Source organism: Triturus cristatus, chromosome 6 (genome assembly GCF_964204655.1).
Source record: "Triturus cristatus chromosome 6, aTriCri1.1, whole genome shotgun sequence".
In the NCBI taxonomy this organism is placed as follows: domain Eukaryota; kingdom Metazoa; phylum Chordata; class Amphibia; order Caudata; family Salamandridae; genus Triturus; species Triturus cristatus.
The window spans coordinates 21597247-21615639 of record NC_140589.1 but is presented as its reverse complement, the minus strand read 5'-3'; the positions used below and the strand labels follow the sequence as shown (position 1 = coordinate 21615639).

General features: G+C 48.5%; 1 protein-coding gene across 1 annotated transcript in view; it reads right to left on the bottom strand.

Moving 5' to 3' along the window:
• PTK7 (protein tyrosine kinase 7 (inactive)) overlaps nucleotides 1-18393 on the bottom strand; it is a 632664-nt gene that overhangs the window by 69746 nt on the left and 544525 nt on the right. The window contains exon 17 of the mRNA XM_085610156.1: nucleotides 15057-15137. Within this exon, the coding sequence (XP_085466282.1) occupies nucleotides 15057-15137 (81 nt within the window). The remainder of the gene's footprint in view (nucleotides 1-15056; nucleotides 15138-18393) is intronic.

Here is an 18393-nt window from a genome sequence, read left to right as displayed (position 1 = left end):
TTTGTAGGAAGTGGAGGGGTTGTCAGAGAAAGAACTAGTTACTTACCTGTACACTATGGTTCTCCAGTATTATCTTTCATAGATTCACATGCTTGTATCTTCCCCGTCGTCATGGTGGGAGTCTCACGGTAACAGAATGACCACAGCAGTATAAGAAAACTGCATAGCAAAATCCCATAGGGAATCATCTTATTTGGTAACCAAATCTCATCATTATGTGGTCCAAAACTCAGCCAATCGGCTGCTAGCCCTGCCCTCACACTCCCCAGCAGAGCCTTCCTGCCTCAGATTTCCAGCCCCGAGTGCGAGACTAGAATACTCTTAGAGACAATGAGGTTCTGCCTGAGAAATGGGGAGGTGGGCGGGCCGCATGTGAATCTATGAAAGATAATACTGGAGAACCATAGTGTACAGGTAAGTAACTAGTTCTTTCTCCAGTATTGAATCTTTCATAGATTCACATGCTTGTATCAGAATAGTAAGCAGTACTTATCCCAAACTGCATTTCCAGGCTAGAACCCCCCAATAAACGTGGGCTCTGCTCTTTTGGGTAGAATGTTAACATACATTGCAGTATTTGAAAATTTGTGCAACCATACATATATCTGTACATATACATTGTTATAATCCATGATAAGGAATATGCTACTTACCAGTATGCATCTGTTCTTGGCATGTAGAGCTGCAGAGTTGTACACTTAGCATAGGTCGCCATCTGGTGTTGGGCCCGGATGTTTGCAGTTTGTTTTTCTTCTTGGACAGTCTTTGGAAGTCACGAGTTTGGTGACTCCTCCTTCGGTCCGTACTGCGCATGGGCTTCGGCTCCATCCTCAGATTGTTTTTCGCCAACAGGGAAATGATGGAGCGTAGTAATAACAGTGAGAAACCCATGTGTTGTATCTAAATAAGATGTACTGGAACGGATACAGGTAGCCGGGGAGGCGGGTGGGCGTGTACAACTCTGCAGCTCTACATGCCAAGAACAGATGCATACTGGTAAGTAGCATATTCCGTTCGAGGCATATGAGCTGCAGATTGTACACTTAGCATAGATTATATAGCAGTACCCAACCTTAGCGGCGACCACCGGTATCCGTTGCAGCTGTTTGAAAAAGTGTCTTTAGTACAGCCTGGCCCACCCTAGCTTGCTGCTTGGAATGCACATCTACACAGTAGTGTTTTGTGAAGGTGTGCGGTGTAGACCATGTGGCTGCCTTGCAGATGTCATCTAAGGGTATATTCCCTAGAAAAGCCATAGAAGCCCCTAACTTTCTTGTAGAGTGGGCTTTAGGGGGAACAGATAATGTTCTCTTTGCCTTTTGATAGCAAATTTGTATGCATTTTACAATCCACCTAGCTATCCCTGATTTTGAAATGGGGTTGCCTTTATGTGGTGGAGAGAAGGAAACGAACAATTGTTTAGTCTTCCTGAAGGGTTGCGTTCTTTGTATGTAGTACAGCAAAGCCCTTTTTACATCAAGTGTGTGTAAGGCCCTTTCTGCAACAGATTGGGGTTGAGAAAAGAAGACAGGTAATTCCACCGATTGATTGAGATGGAAGGGGGAAATGACTTTGGGCAGAAACTTCGGATTTGTGCGAAGTATGACCTTGCTGTGATGCATTTGTATGTAGGGTTCCTGTATGGTGAACGCTTGTATTTCACCAACCCTTCTAAGGGAAGTGATAGCTACAAGGAAAGCGGTTTTCCAGGTGAGAAACTGTAGCTCACATTTGTGCATTGGTTCGAAGGGCGGACCCATTAGTCGTGTAAGAACTAAATTTAGATTCCATACAGGGGAAGGTGGTGCCCTGGGAGGAATTACTCGTTTAAGGCCTTCCATGAAGGCTTTAATAGCGGGCACTCTGAAGAGTGATAAATGCTGCCTGTTTTGTAGATAAGCAGCGATCGCTGCTAGGTGTAGGCGTATGGATGAATATGCCAGGTTACACCTGTGAAGATGGAGCAGATAGCATATGATGTGCTGTATGGATGCATCTAGGGGGTTGATTGTATTGTTACGGCAGTAAATTACAAATCTTTTCCACTTTGCGGCATAGCATGCTCTAGTGGTAGGACGTCTGGCTTCCATGATGATGTTCATGCAATCAGGGGGAAGGTTAAGGTATCCGAATTCTAAGATTTCAGGAGCCAGATCGCCAGGTTGAGCTGAGCTGGGTCCGGGTGCCTGATTTCTCCATGGTTCTGGGTTAGGAGGCATGGGGAAAGGTGCAGTTTTTGATGTGGTACCACTGATAGTTGTAGTAGCGTGGTGTACCACGGCTGCCTGGCCCACGTTGGAGCTACCAGAATGAGTGTGAGGGAGTGCTGTTGTAGCTTCCTGACCACTAATGGAATTAGTGGGAGAGGTGGAAAGGCGTATGCAAATCTGCCTGACCAGTTCATCCATATCGCATTGCCCTTGGACAATGGGTGTGGGTATCTGGCGGCGAAGCTTGGGCATTTTTTGTTTTCGTGGGTGGCGAAGAGGTCTATTTGAGGATGCCCCCACTGTTTGAAGAATGGGTGAAGAACTTGTGGATGCAGTTCCCATTCGTGTAGTTGTTGCGTTTGTCTGCTGAGCAGATCTGCTATGGTGTTTTGTACTCCTGGAACGTGCTGTGCCAGGAGAAAGATGTTTTGGGGAATTGCCCATCTCCATATGCTCTGGGCTAAGCGGGAGAGCTGGGGAGAGTGTCCCCCCCCCTGTTTTTGTATATAATACATCGCAGTCATGTTGTCTGTGCGAATGAGGACTGCTTTGCCCGAAATTTGTTTTTGGAAAGATTTTAGGGCTAGAAAGATCGCCAAGAGCTCCAGATGGTTGATGTGGAGCGATTTTTGCTGTGGCGTCCATAGACCTTGCATTGTGAGGTGTAGGAGGTGCGCTCCCCAGCCGGAGAGCGATGCGTCCGCTGTTAGAATCACCTGAGGAACCGGGTCCAGGAACGGCCGTCCTTTGGAAAGGGGTTTGTGGTGTTCCACCACTGCAGAGAGTGATGTGTGCGGCCGTCCACCAACACCAGATCCGTCAGCTGACCCTGGGCCTGGTTCCACTGTTGTGCTAGGCACTCTTGAAGTGGACGCATGTGGAGTCTTGCATGGGGCACTATAAATATGCAAGACGCCATCATTCCTATGAGCTTCATGAACACTCTTGCTGGAAGAGAGTGTTGGGGAAGGAATGTTTTGCGTAAGGCTTGAATGCTTGTGATTCTGGCTGAGTTTGGATAGGCAATACCTTTGGAGGTGTCTATAGTGGCCCCGAGATATTGCTTTGTGTGAGATGGTATGAGGTGGGACTTTTGGTAGTTCACCGTGAAGCCTAGCTGGTGGAGCAGTTGGATGGTGCTGTTTGTATGTTGCACACATTGGTGGTAGGACGTGGCTTTTATCAGCCAGTCGTCTAAGTAAGGGAAGACGTGAATGTGTTGACGTCTGAGGTGTGCTGCTACTACTGCTAGGCATTTGGTAAACACTCGTGGTGCAGTGGTGACCCCGAAGGGGAGAACCGTAAATTGGTAATGTTGCCCGTCCACCACGAACCTGAGGTATTTCCTGTGAGAGGGGTGTATTGGAATGTGAAAGTATGCGTCTTTCAGATCCAAGGTTGTGAGAAAGTCTCCCTGGCAGAGGAGTGGGAGGACTTGTTGTAGAGTGACCATGTGAAAATGGTCTGAATGTATGTAGGCATTTAGAGGTCGGAGGTCCAGAATGGGTCTGAGGGTCTCGTCTTTCTTTGGTATTAAGAAATATAGAGAGTAGACCCCTAGATTTCGTTGATTGACGGGGACCTGCTCTATAGCGTGTTTTTGCAGGAGTGAGAGTACCTCTTGTTTGAGCAGTGTGGAATGTTCTTGAGACATTGGACGATGCCTTGGTGGGATATTGGGTGGGGTAGATGTTAGCTCTAGACAGTACCCTGACCGAATGATTTGGGTCACCCATTTGTCCGATGTTATGGACTCCCATACGTGGATAAAGTTTTGTAGTCTGCCCCCGACCGGAGTGGAATGGTCTGGGGGGAGCGGAGGGGAGTCATTGTGCGGGGGGGGGGTGGCAGAACGGGTGTTGTTGGTTTTGCCCCTGCCCTTATTGTTGTTACCCCTGTAACCACCTCTCTGATTGCCCTTTGAAAAGGTATTTTGAGGAGGGGACTTGTAGGAGGTAGAGGCGTTATCGGTGGAGGAGCCTCTGCCTGTGCCACGAAAGGACGAGCGTCGAAAGGAACGTTTGGAGGCTTGTGTTTGGAGTGCCCCCATAGACTTTGCTGTGTCTGTGTCTTTCTTCATCTTTTCGAGCGCTTCGTCCACCTTTGGCCCAAAGAGTGTTTCCTGGTCAAAGGGGTGATTGAGTATGGATGCCTGGACTTCAGGCTTGAACCCTGAGATCCTGAGCCAGGCGTGGCGACGAAGCAGGACACTGGTATTTATGGCCCTAGAAGCAGTGTCGGCTGCATCGAGGGCACACTTAATGGAGGTGTTTGTAATTAGTTTACCCTCCTGTATCAGGTCATGAGCCTTGTGCTTGTATTTTTCTGGAAGGTGCTGCATAAGAGCCTCTAGTTCGTCATAGTGTGCTCTATCATATCGCGCAAGCAGTGCTTGTGTGTTTGCAATGCGCCACATGTTTGCAGCTTGGGAGGCGGTGCGTTTACCAGACGCGTCCAGAAGTTTAGATTCTTTGTCTGGCGGTGGGGCATCTCCTGAGGATTGGGAGTTAGCCCGCTTTCTAGCTGTGGAGACAACTAGGGAATCTAGGGGAGCAGGGCCCTTGATGTAAGCAGGGTCTGTGGGTGCCGCCTTGTACTTCTTCTCTATTCTAGGGTTCAGTACTCTGGCTCTGACAGGGTCTTTGAACACCTCTGTAGCGTGCTTGGTGACACCCTTAAGCATGGGTAAAATGGAAGTAGATTTGTCTTGTATATCAAATGTATCCAGTAGGAAGTCTTCTTCTACTGGTTCACTGTGCATGTCCACCCCATGGTAGTGTGCTGCTCTCTGCACTAAATGATGAAACCCTAAGGAGTCCTCTGGAGGAGACGGCCTTGATGGGTATAGGTCGTCCTGAGGTACATTGGGTATATCAGGGTTATTGTAATCCTCCCATGGATCTGGGGTCCCTGGTGGAGTGGGATCCATTGGGGCGTCCGCCGGGTAATTGTCCGGATCCCCATCATCCGGATCTGGGGATGGGGCCGGATCGTAGTGAGGTAAAGGTGGCGGAGACCTGTGAGGTGGAGGCGGTGGAGGAGGTGGAGGGGGTAGGGGAGGCGGTGGTGGGGAGGGCACTCTGAGGGGAGAAGTAGCAGAGTCCTTCCTTTTGGGTGGAGGAGGAGGAGCCGGAGCATCAAGGCGTCTTTTCTTGGTAGTTAAAGTCAAAAGCCCAGTCTTTGGATCTTTGGACAAAGTTTTTTGTAAAGGGTCTGGTGTAAACAGAGCCAATGGTGTCGAGTCGTCTGTCGGCACCGGTGATTTCGGAACCGGGGGTTTCGATGGTCTGTGTGCGCCATGCTTTTTTGAGGTCTCCGGGTGTTTCGGCGTCGAATGATGTTTCGGCGCCGGAGCGTCGGTGCCGACAGATTTGTGTTTGGTCGGCACAGAGTGTCCAGGCTTCGGCACCGGTGGTTTCGGAGTCGAGCTGGATTTTGCAGTCTTCGGTGCCGGATGCTGTTTTTCGGCACCGGGTGTCGGCTGGCTCGATCCCGAGCTGCCATGAGACTTTGGGGGCTTCGACACCGGGCCCGAAGGTGGGGTGATCGAAGTTTTGGTTTTGCCCAGGCCGGCAGGCGAGGGAGTAACCCGAGTCTCTTTGGTTTTCGGCGCGGGGGTGGGAGGGGGCATAGTACTCACGGCCCGCTGCGCTGGTGTAACGTCCTCCACGTCGGAGTCGTCGGCCTCGGAAGCGCTGACGACGTCTTCCTCCTGCTCGGTGTGTGTTTGCCCCGAAGCTTCGGCGTCGTCTCCGAAGATGTCCGGTGGAGCTGCGGAGGATGAGTGCGCCATGGTGCGTCGAGCTCTTCGATCTCGGATGGTCTTCTTCGATCGAAAAGACTTGCAGGCGGGGCAGTCTCTAGCCTCGTGTTCCGGAGAGAGGCAAAGGTAACACACCTGATGGAGGTCGGTGTGGGGAAATTTAGACCCACATTTTGGGCACTTTTTGAACGGAGTCCTTTCCATCGGCCGGGACCGGAGTCGCGGAGGGCCCGAAGGCCGGTGTCGATGTACGGGATGGAGAAAGTGCCGCTTCGAGAGATGAAGATGATGAAGGAACTCGAAGAATCGAGGATTTTCCGTCGAGGCTGGAACCGTAGAAGTTCGAAGCCGGAGCACGAAGTATCACATCCGAGCCCGATGGCGGAAAAAAACAAACTGAGGATGGAGCCGAAGCCCATGCGCAGTACGGACCGAAGGAGGAGTCACCAAACTCGTGACTTCCAAAGACTGTCCAAGAAGAAAAACAAACTGCAAACATCCGGGCCCAACACCAGATGGCGACCTATGCTAAGTGTACAATCTGCAGCTCATATGCCTCGAACATACCTTAATGAAATAGGTGCCGTAGAACTGCTTGTCCCACTGCTGCATCCTTTTTCCACGCTGCGTCCAGACAATAATGTCTAGTAAAGGTGTGCGCATTCTTCCATGTCGCAGCTCTACAAATGTCTGGCAATGGCACTCCCGCAAATAGGGCCGTAGAAGTTGCCATCTTCCTCGTTGAGTGTGCACGTACTTTGGATTGCAAAGGCCTTCCAGCTTTGGTATGACACAAGGATATTGCTGACGATATCCATCTCGAGATACTGGCTCTGGAAAGTGCCACCCCTTTCCTGGGGCCGGCAAAGGCTACGAAAAGCTGGTTTGTTTTTCTGAATGCTTTGGTCTTGTCGATATAGAATTTGAGACATCGCTTGATGTCCAAAGAGTGCAATGCTCTTTCCGCCGCCGTTGACGGGTCCTTACAAAATGTAGGCAAAACTATTGGCTCATTTAGGTGAAAGCTGGAGGGGACTTTAGGAATAAATTTGGGATTCGTTCTGAGAATCACTCTGTCCTGCCTGAATTGTAGGAATGGTTCTACGATTGAGAAGGCCTGAATCTCGCTGACTCTTCTTGCCGATGTAAGTGCTAACAATAACGCCGTCTTCCATGAGACAAACTGCAACTCCGCCTTATGGATGGGTTCAAAGGGCGGTTTCATCAACTGCGTAAGAACTGTATTCAGTTGCCAAGGAACAATCGGTGTTCGAACAGGAGGGAACATTCTGAAGAGCCCTCTGAGGAATTCCTTAACGACTCTTTGGGACCAAAGAGAAGGACGGCCAGGATCTCTGGTGTATCTTGAAATTGCGGCCAGATGTACCTTTATGGACATATGAGAGAGTCCGGATTTGGCCAATGTCAACAGGTATGGAAGAATCTGGGCAGACGAGACCCGAAATGGGTGCAAATTGTTAGCTGCGCACCAGTGACAGAACCTTTTCCATTTCGCCGTATATGTTTTGTTTGTCGATACTGCCCGGGATCGCGACAGAATGTCTTTGCAGTCCTGAGGGATCTTTAAGAGGTGGAATTCATGCTCGTGAGGTTCCATGCTGACAAGCTGAGCGATTTCAGATTTGGATGCAGTATCTGGCCATTGTGCATAGTTATCAGATCCTGTGTTAACGGGAACTGTATCCTTGGTGCCATTGACAGCCTGAGAAGTTCGGAGAACCATGCTTGTCTCGGCCATGCTGGTGCAATCAGAATCAGATGACACGGTTCTGACTTCATTTTCCTTAAGACTCTCAATATCAGAGGAAATGGGGGAAACGCATATGCAAACATTCCTGTCCAGCATATCTGTAGCGCATTGCCCCACGATCCCTTCTGCGGAAACCTGCTTGCAAAGTTCTTGCATTTTGAATTGTGGCGGTCCGCGAATAAGTCTAGCCTTGGCGTGCCCCATACTTTGAATACTTTGGAAAGGTGCTTCTGATGTATTTCCCACTCGTGGGAGATTTCGGGAGATCTGCTCAAAATATCTGCCCTTATGTTGTCCACTCCTGCAATATGTTGCACTTGCAGTGATACGTTGTGAGCTAGAAGCCATTTCCAAATGGCCTGTGCTTCTTGTGACAGAAGTTTCGACTTTGTGCCCCCTTGTTTTAGCAGGTAAAACATAGAAGTTGAGCTGTCCGTCTTCACCAGAACCGTAGATCCGCGAATTCTGGGAAGGAAAGCTTTGAGTCCCAAAAACACGGCCCTCAGCTCTAGCAGGTTGATGTGGAGCTGCGTTTCGTACTTTGACCAGTGACCCTGAATTTCGAGCTCCTGGAGATGCGCTCCCCACCCTTGGAGAGAAGCATCCGTCATCATTACGAAACTGCAGGTTTGAATTTCGAAGGTCAGTCCTTCCTCCAAATGATCTCTGATTTTCCACCATGACAGGGCGTCTCTGATCCGAGGGGTAATTATTATGCAATCGTCGAAGGATCCCTGCGACTGGAGCCATTGCTCGTCCAGCAGTTCTTGTATAGGTCTCATGCGGAACCTGCAATTTGGGAGTAGGGGGATACAAGAGGACATCATTCCCATCAAAGACTTGTAAACCCTCACTGAAACGGACTTTTTTCTTTGCAATTGTGTTGACAACCGTATGATCTTTTGAATGCGCTCCTCTGACGGGTAAGCTTTGGCCTCCTCCGTGCAGATTAGAGCACCCAGAAATTGAATGTACTGCGCTGGTCTGAGATGTGATTTCTCTAAGTTGACTCTGAGACCCAGCTGATCGAAAAGCTCCATGCAAACGTGAAGGGAGCGAAGGGTATCTCTGAACGAACTTCCCTTGATAAGCCAATCGTCCAGATAAGGGAAGACCTGATGACCTTGGAGACGCAGGTGGGCCGCAATTGGCGCCATACATTTTGTAAAGGTTCTCGGTGCCGACTTTAGCCCGAAAGGTAAGACCTTGAACTGGTAATGGCGCTCCGCCACCATGAAGCGTAGAAATTTTCTGTGTCTTACGTGGATTGGGACGTGAAAATAAGCATCTAAGAGGTCCAGGGACGCCAAATAATCTCCTCTGCCAATTAGGAGAAGAATTTCCTGCAGGGATAACATCCGGAATGATTTCTTTTGAATAAATTTGTTGAGACCTCTGAGGTCCATTATCTGCCTCCATTTTGATGTGTCCTTTTTTATGAGAAAGAAATGCGAGTAATAGCCTTTCCCGCGTTGAAGATGAGGAACTTCCTCTATTGCCTCCTTTTGCAATAAGGCCATCACTTCCGCTTTGAGGGCTGATAGATGTTCCTGTCTCCTGCGAATAGGAGGCTGATTTGGAGGCTTTTCTACGAATTCCAGAGTATGGCCCTGTTAAATTACGTCTAAAACCCATCTGTCCGATGTTATTGACAGCCAAGCTGGGTAAAATGGAGTCAGGTAATGGGCGCTGCTTGTTGGGCAAGTGGCGGATGTGGAGAAGTCATTGACGTCGGTTGGACTGCTGGGACTTCCCTCTCGTAGAAGACCTTCCTCTGGACTGCTGTTGATAATTATTCGAAGGTCGATATTGTTGATTGCTCGAGTACTGTCGAGAACCCTGCTGCTGGTATGGCTGATACCTGTTCGACTGGAACGAGGATCGTTGTGTAAATTGTCCTCGGGATCCTCTCCTCCGAAAGGACTGAAACCTGCCCTGTTGTAGAGATCCCAGCGCCCGCGCTGTATCTGTGTCCGTTTTGATGCTTTGGAGGGCCTCATCGACGTGTTTCCCGAACAGGTTCTCTCCATCAAAAGGCATGTCTACTATCTTGGCCTGTACCTCCGGTCTGAAGGAGGTGGCCTTCAGCCATCCTTGCCTCCGCAGGGCTACTGCACCTGCCATCTGACGAAAAGCCACTGAGGACAAATCCATAGCGATGTCAATGGACTCAGATGCTGCTCTAGCCCCATCCTGAAGTATAGCAGCTGCTTCCTCTTTTTTATCGTTTGGAAGATGGGAAAGCAAGGGAGCTATATCGCACCACATCTGCCGGTTAAATCTGCTGATGAGGGCTAATGAATTAGAGGCCTTTATTGAGGACGCTGCCATTACTGCAAAGCGCTTCCCTGCACCGTCCATTCTTCTTCCCTCCTTGTCCGGGGGAACCATAGATGCTGAAACCGGATTCTTTGAGTTTCGTTGGGCGGCCTGCGTCACCACAGAGTCTGGCCGAGGATGACCAATTAAACAGGCCGGAGACGATTCCGGAGCCCTATATTTTTTGTCTATTCTAGGTACTGAAGCAGGCACCGAAGCTGGGTTCTTCATTATCTTCAAGCCCTCTTCCCAAATATGGTCAATTATTGGAATGGATCGCATAGACTTGCGTGACTCCTCCTTAAAGTCATAAAGAAAGCATTCAGCTTCCTGAACCGGAATAGGAAGATCAAAACGCTTTGATGCTTTCTCCATGATGTCATGGAATCCACCTATATCTTGAGGCGGAGAGTTTGCCGGTGTTGGAGATGTTGACGGCGTAGTTGGGAGAATATACTGATCCCATTCATCGTCACCCTGCTTGTCTTGAAGGAGTTCTCCTTCTTCTAGTTGATCGGGATCACTGTCCTCTAGGTCATCTCCGATAGTCATAATCGGTGGAGATCGGATTTTCTGAGTGGAAGCTTTGGGAGACGAGTGAGGCGGTCGTACCTGTGCCGGCTTCTCCACCGTCTGTGGCATTTGAGAGTTTGCCTCCGGGAAACGACGATAGTAATCGTTGATCATGAGGCGCAAGTCAGTCACCAAGGACCCTGGTAAGGAAACAGAGTCCTCTCTCGAAGTATTCTGAGGCTCTTCCTCCTCCTCGTAAGCATAAGACTCCTGAAAAGATTCGTACCTCTGTGAATCTTTCGGTGGACGGTCCTGAAATGAGAAGACTTCTTGTACCTCGTGGTATTCATCCTCATCTGTTTCCTGACTCTTTATGCGAAGTTGGGAAGGACTATAAGCCACCCCTGAAGAGTCCTCATCATCGGACTGTAAGTCTAGTAAAGTTGTAGGTGGAAGCAGAGAAATTTTCGTCCACGCCGTAAAATCCGTAGATTTAGTCTGCTTCGTCGACGAGCCCGTCGACAACGCCATAGACTTTAATGTTATTTTCTTCACCTTAGGGGATTTGAAAGCTCCCGTCGACGGAACCGTCGTCGACCTCGTCGACGGTGTAAGCTGCATTATCGTCGACGCCGTAGTCGTCGACGACGAAGTCTTCGTCGATGAAGGCATTGTAGCCGTCGACGGAATCGTCGACGGGTGGTTTTTCGACGACGAGGTGTTCGTCGTCGTCGATGCCGCTGTCGACGTCGATATGGTAGTCGTCGACGGAGTCGTCGTCGATATGGTCGCCGTCGACGTAGTCGTCGTCGACGTAGTCGTCGACGGTTTCAAAGTAATAAGCGCCGGCGACGCTCTAATCTTCGTCGACGGGGCTGAGGAAATCTCTCTTGACTCCTTAGATTTCTTAAGAGGAGTATGAGGTAAAGAAGACGCAGGAGCCCCTTTGTCTTTCGTTTTTTGCTTTTTTACCTCTGAAACATCCTCCAAAGTTGAAGATTTTCTCTTCTTTGTAGACTTTGAATCCTCCTCAGAATCAGAGTCTGAAGTGACCTTCTTTTTCTGAAGCCACAGCAGAAGGCGTGCCTCCCTGTCACGCAGGGTCTTCGCAGAAAAGGTTCTGCAATGTTTACAGTCCTTAGGCACATGATTAGGGTGCAAGCAATATAAACAGTCCTTATGTGGGTCCTCAGAGAATAATCTAGGCTTTCCACAGGATCTGCAGGGCCTGAAAAGCCTCTTCTTAGAGCTTTCAGCCATATTGTAGTAGTAAGATGAAGCACAATACCTTAAACCAGCAAGTAGAAGGTAATTAGAAGAACCAGGGGTCAAAAGTTCACACTGGAACAGAAAAACTGAGCAAGGCTCAGGGAGACTCCTCTTCACACGAAGGCGGTTGGAAATCTGAGGCAGGAAGGCTCTGCTGGGGAGTGTGAGGGCAGGGCTAGCAGCCGATTGGCTGAGTTTTGGACCACATAATGATGAGATTTGGTTACCAAATAAGATGATTCCCTATGGGATTTTGCTATGCAGTTTTCTTATACTGCTGTGGTCATTCTGTTACCGTGAGACTCCCACCATGACGACGGGGAAGATACAAGCATGTGAATCTATGAAAGATTCAATACTGGAGAAATAACCTCTAGAGGTGCCTTTATGAGAGGAGCGACGAAAAGAACGTCTGGGGGCTTGCGATTGTAAGGATCCCATTGACTTGGCGGTGTTGGTGTCTTTTTTAATCTTTTCTAAAGATGAATCTACAGCAGGGCCAAATAAATGTTACTAATCGAACGGTTGGTTGAGTATGGAAGTTTTTACTTTTGGTTTAAACCCTGAAATGCGTAGCCATGCATGTCTACGTAAAAGAACACTTGTGTTGATGGCTCGGGAGGCGGTGTCTGCCACATCTAGAGCACAACGAATGGAGGTATTGGTTATAAGTTTACCCTCCTGAATGAGGTCCTTGGCTTTTGCCTTGTACTTTTATGGATGATGTTGTAATAGGGTCTCTAGTTCGTCATAGTGTGCCCTATCATATCTAGCCAGCAAGGCTTGGGTGTTTGCAATTCGCCATATGTTGGCTGTTTGTGAGCGGTCCTTTTGCCAGAGGCGTCTAATAGTTTTGACTCCTTATCAGGTGGTTGAGCATCGCCTGATGTTTGTGAGTTAGCCCTTTTCCTGGCGTTGGAGACCACTAAGGAATCCAATGGGATCTGACCTTTGATATTAACAGGGTCAGCTGGTGCAGATTTATATTTCTTTTCTATTCTGGGGTTAATAACCATAGTCCTTACGGGATCTTTGAACACCTCAGGTACGTGTTAGAATTACCCCTAGAACAGAAGTGGATCTTTGAGATGTGTCAAATGTGTCCATTAGAAAATCTTTTTCTACAGGGTGTGTGTGGAGATTTACCCTGTGGTAATGTGCAGCCCTGTATATGAGCTGTGTGAATCCCATAGTGTCTTCTGGAGGGGGAAGGTCTAGAAGGATATAGATCTTCCTGTGGTACATCAGGGACATCTGGTGTGCCATAGTTGTCCCATGGGTCCCCTGGGGAATCAGGATGACTGGGTTCCTCTAAAGGTTCATTGTCTCCTCCGTCATCAGAGGTATCATCGTCCTGTTGTGGAGGAGATAGTGAGGGAAGTGGTGATGGGGTAGGAGAGTTGTGTGGAGGGGGAGGAGGAGGTGGAGAAGGAACTCTGAGAGGAGATGTGGCAATGTCTCTCTTCTTTGGTGGTAATGGAGCCGGTACAGGCGTGTCCATTTTCCTTTTCCTGGAGCTGAGTATGAGTTGACCTGTTTTTGGGTCTTTTAGAAGAATTTTTTGGTTTGTCAGGTAGGAAAAGCTCTTCTTGTGGAGGTAGTTGCTTCGATGCCGATTTTTTCGGTTTCGAATGTTTACGTGGCACTGGTTCTGGAGCTTGTTTACATTGCTTAGGATCGTGAGGTTTCTTTGGTTCCGTAGGAGTCTTTGAAACCGATTGCTTGTTCGAATCTGAGGGTTTTTTCGGTTCCGCAGGTTGAGTGTCTGTGCTCCTCGGAAGCGTTTTTTGGTCAGTTCCGATGGTTTTTTCGGTGTGGAGGGTTCGGTACCAGGAGGTTTCGGTGCCAAATGTGCCGATGTGGAACTAGTAGTCGGAACGGAGGGGGACGGCAGTTTCTTTTTGGGTGCCGGGGACGGTGTTTCGTCATGGATGACAGGCTGACTTGATCCCGAGTGACCTGAAGACTAGTTTGTCAACTTCTTTGCTGGGCCTGAAGGCGGGCGTGGGAAGTTTTGTCCCGGTATGCACCTAGGCCCGAAGGTGAAGGTATTACTGAAGCCTTTTTGGGGGTGGGTGGGGGTCGACATCAGTACTCACGAACCGCTGCCCTGGAGTGATGTCTTCGATGTCGGAGTCGTCAGCGCTGATGACGCCTTCTACGACCCGCTCCTGCTCTGGTACATCGACGCCCTCTAGGAAGATGTCGTCCGAAATGGATGTTGAGGATCGAGCCATGTTCCTCCGAGCTCGACGATCTCGGATTGTTTTCTTGGAGGGGAAAGAGGCGCAAGCTGGGCAATCTTTGGCCTCGTGCTCCTGCGAAAGGCAGCGGTTACACTCCTCATGCAGATCTGTGTGTGGAAATTTAGATCCACATTGAGGACGCTTTTTAAAAGGAGTCCTTTCCATGAGCCAGGTCTAATGGCGTAGGTAGGCCCGAGGGCCTGGGCCGATGACCGGAATCGACTGTTTCGATTTTGTAGAGATGCGCATCGAATAGGGAACGCGTTTGAGACAATACCAGAGAAAGGGTAAAGGATTGCACGTCGAAAGTTAGATCTGTAGCGGCACCTAAGTGGAGCGCGACGAACACATCCGAACCCGATGGCGGAAAAAATCAATCTGACGATGGAGTCGATGCACATGCGCACTATTGTCCAAAGGAGGAGCCACCTATCTCGTGACTTCCAAAGACTTTCCAGGACAACAACAAAGTGCAAACATCCGGGCCTAACACCAGATGGCGATCTATGCATAAGTGTGTGATCTACAGCTCATATGCCTCGAACACACTCTGCCAGCCCCTTTCAATAATCACACTTGTCTTACAAATCCTGTGCCTTCCAATTGTGCACTCCTTGTAGATATGACTAGGCCTCTGCCCACTACATGATGTAAGGCATTTATAAAAGTTTATGGCACTGAACGGCCACTTCAAGGCGCAAAGTGAAAGTCCAAGCAGAAAGAAAGTATGTGATTAAGAAGTAGAGGGAATCACAGAAGTGGGATTGTGCTGCATAAGTATTTGTTGAATATGTGGCTTGTGAAGGAACATCACACCTCTTCAACGTGACCATTTTATTTACCCGTTACGTTTTATGAATCTGGATAAAGGCAACACGTTAGTTAGGATATAGTGGAGATTGAGTCTGAATAAAATAGGAAAATTTATCCCAGATATCATCTGATCACTTCATCTTGAAACTCACCTTCTGCTTTGTGCTGATTGGCTGTGCTTTCATCTTCTCATCCTTGCTCTGGGATATCCTCAAGTACTGCTTTAGGTCTCCCTGCAATGAGAAAGGAGGACCGTCAATAGAGACATATGCATTTTAGCTCAGACACTGCAACTTGCATTCTCTTGAAAACAGGTCATTGCTGGCGTCCGGTGATGTACATGACCTGCAGTCACTGCTGGCATTAGGTGATGTACATGACCTGCTCCGCTAATGGGAAACGTGTAGAAGGTTTCAAGCTTATTTTATTTGCATAGTTCCTTAAAACCACTGCAGTAATACCAGCAATAAAGCACTGAACACACAATACTGAGTTACACGTATGCTAAGGTAGACTCTCTCATATGCCAGGATAAAGGCTTTTTAAAGTGCTAATTACTTAAAAAGGTATTGTATTAATTATGCTAGAACGATCATAAAATGAAAATATTAAAACAGCTTGCACGTACAACAAGTAGGAGACACAGTAAGAGGGCAGGAGGAGCCAAATGAGCCCTTACGGGAAGGGGAGTAGGCACAAAGATTCGGAAGCAGAAAGTGCTGTGTGCATAAGCCGAGACTGAAGGTAAGGGGAAACCTGGTTAGAGATAACTTCACAAAAAATGAGAACCAAAAAACCTTGCCTGACTTGGGATCAGTACCCATGTGCAAGAAGTGCAGAAGTTCAGAAAGAGCTATGTGTAGAAACAGGGATTCAGAGTTGGGCAGGTCTTCGCCTGGAGTGCATCCTGAGCAAAATTCACAATAATCAAGTACACTTCTTTAATAAGTGTAGACACAGATGATCTTCTTTATTCCTTTATTTTCCGTCAAAAAAGTCCTAGCCGCCAACACGTGTTTTGTCTCTTTGTGGTGTGAGCCACAGATTTCCTCAGGGCAAAATTTAAGCAGCGTTCCAAATTGTATTGTAATGGCAGTTCATCCAGACGCCGTCCTACAGGAATATACTGGGAGCACGCTGCTCTTCGACTACGGTTACGAGATGGACTTTTGATATACAGGATATGGTGGATACACCTCTACACTGTTAATTAGACCTGGATATCAACAGCACACTTGGAATGTGATATATGAATACTATTTTAACATTGGATAAACTGCCATTATAATACAATTTGGAACGCTGCTTGAATTTTGCCCTGAGGAAGTCTGTGGCTCACACCACAAAGAGACGAAACACGTGTTGGTCGCTAGGACTTTGACAGAAAATAAAGGAATAAAGAAGATTAAGAAGATCATCTGTGTCTACACTTATTAAAGAACTGTACTTGATTATTGTGAATTTTGCTCAGGATATACCCCCTTTTTGTGCACAATGGTGTAGACTTGGTCTGCATTTCTGGCAATTGGTGGGTGGCTATAACCTTATCCTTTGAGCAATCTGATATACTGAACTGATTACATCATAACTTTGCGCAATTGATACCCAACCATCCCTTTTCTTGTTGCTTCGCCTGGAGTGGTAACCAGAGACCTTCTCCCAGCGTCCCCGCTCTGAGCCCATGCGCAAGAGATGCTGATAGCACCAGTAGTTCATGAATGCAAGGTGCCAAGAGAGAAAGACTTCTCAGCAGGACTTATACGGAATGGGGTGGAGACATGGAATGAATATGCTACTTACCAGTATGCATCTGTTCTTGGCATGTAGGGCTGCTGACATTCATATCTGTGCATAGATCGCCGCCTAGTGTTGGGTCCGGATGTTTGCACGTTGTTGTCCTGGAAGAGTCTTCGAAGTATCCTTGGATAGGTGACTCCTCCCCTGGACTACAGTGCGCATGGGCATCCTCTCCATCCTCAGATTGTTTTTCGCCATTGTGGCAGTGATGGAGTAGATACAGAAAGTGATGACCATGCTTGCAGTAATTCTGAGAGCTGCAGCTGCGACAGGCGCCGGGGAGGAGGGAGGGCGATATGAATGTCAGCAGCCCTACATGCCAAGAACAGATGCATACTGGTAAGTAGCATATTCAGTTCGAGGCATGTGGGCTGCTGAATTCATATCTGTGCATAGAATACATAGCAGTGCCCTCTATTAGCGGCGGCTACCCGTGCCAGCTGCAGCGGTCTGAAAAAGCGTCTTGAGAACAGCCTGTCCTACAGCTGCCTGCTGTTTTGACTGCACATCTACACAATAGTGTTTTGTAAATGTGTGTGTAGTGGACCATGTGGCTGCTCTGCATATATCATGCAGGGGAATATTTCCTAGGAAGGCCATGGAAGCCCCCAACTTACGTGTTGAGTGGGCTCGTGGTGGAATAGTTAATGTGCGTTTTGCCTTTTGATAACAGATTTGAATACACTTAACTATCCATCTGGCTATCCCTGCTTTGGAGATGGCGTTACCTTTGTGGTGTGGGGCAAAGGCAACGAACAGTTGTTTTGTCTTCCTGAATGGTTTAGTCCTGTCGATGTAGTACATGAGGGCCCTCCGAACATCTAGTGTATGTAGTGCCCTTTCTGCAACAGTTTGTGGGTTTTGGAAGAAAACGGGCAGTTCAATAGTCTGATTCATGTGGAACTGCGATATTACCTTGGGCATGAATTTGGGGTTGGTACGTAGTACGACCCTGTTGGCGTGAACCTGAATAAATGGCTCTTGAACGGTTAGTGCCTGGAGTTCACTAACTCTTCGTAGGGAAGTGATCGCTACTAGGAAGGCCACTTTCCAGGTAAGGAATTGAATCTCGCAGGAGTGTAGAGGTTCAAAGGGTGGACCTATCAGGCGTGTGAGGATCAAGTTGAGGTTCCACATTGGAGCCGGTGGGTGACTAGGTGGAATGACTCGTTTGAGCCCTTCCAAGAATGCTTTGATGGCAGGCACTCTGAATAGAGAGAGGTGCTGCCTGGTTTGCAGATAGGCTGATAGTGCGGTCAAATGGACACGTATAGAGGTGTACGCCAGATTGCATCGGTATAGGTGTAAGAGGTAACAGATGATGTTGTGGATGGATGCGTCCAGCGGGTTGATGTCATTATTACCGCAATAAATGACGAACCTTTTCCATTTGGCTGCATAGCAAGCCCTGGTAGTGGGTCTCCTGGCCTCCTTGATGATGTCCATACAGATAGGTGGCAGGTTGAGATAGCCAAACTCTAGGACTTCAGGAGCCAGATCGCCAGGTTCAGCTGTTGCGGATCTGGGTGCTGAACCTCTCCATGGTTCTGCGTCAAATGCGCGGGTTTGATCCGCAGCCTTTGATGCGGCACCACGGAAAGTTCGAGGAAGGTGGTGTACCACGGCTGGCGTGCCCACGTGGGAGCAACTAGGACGAGTGTCAGGGAGTGTTGTCGTAGTTTGCGAGCCACC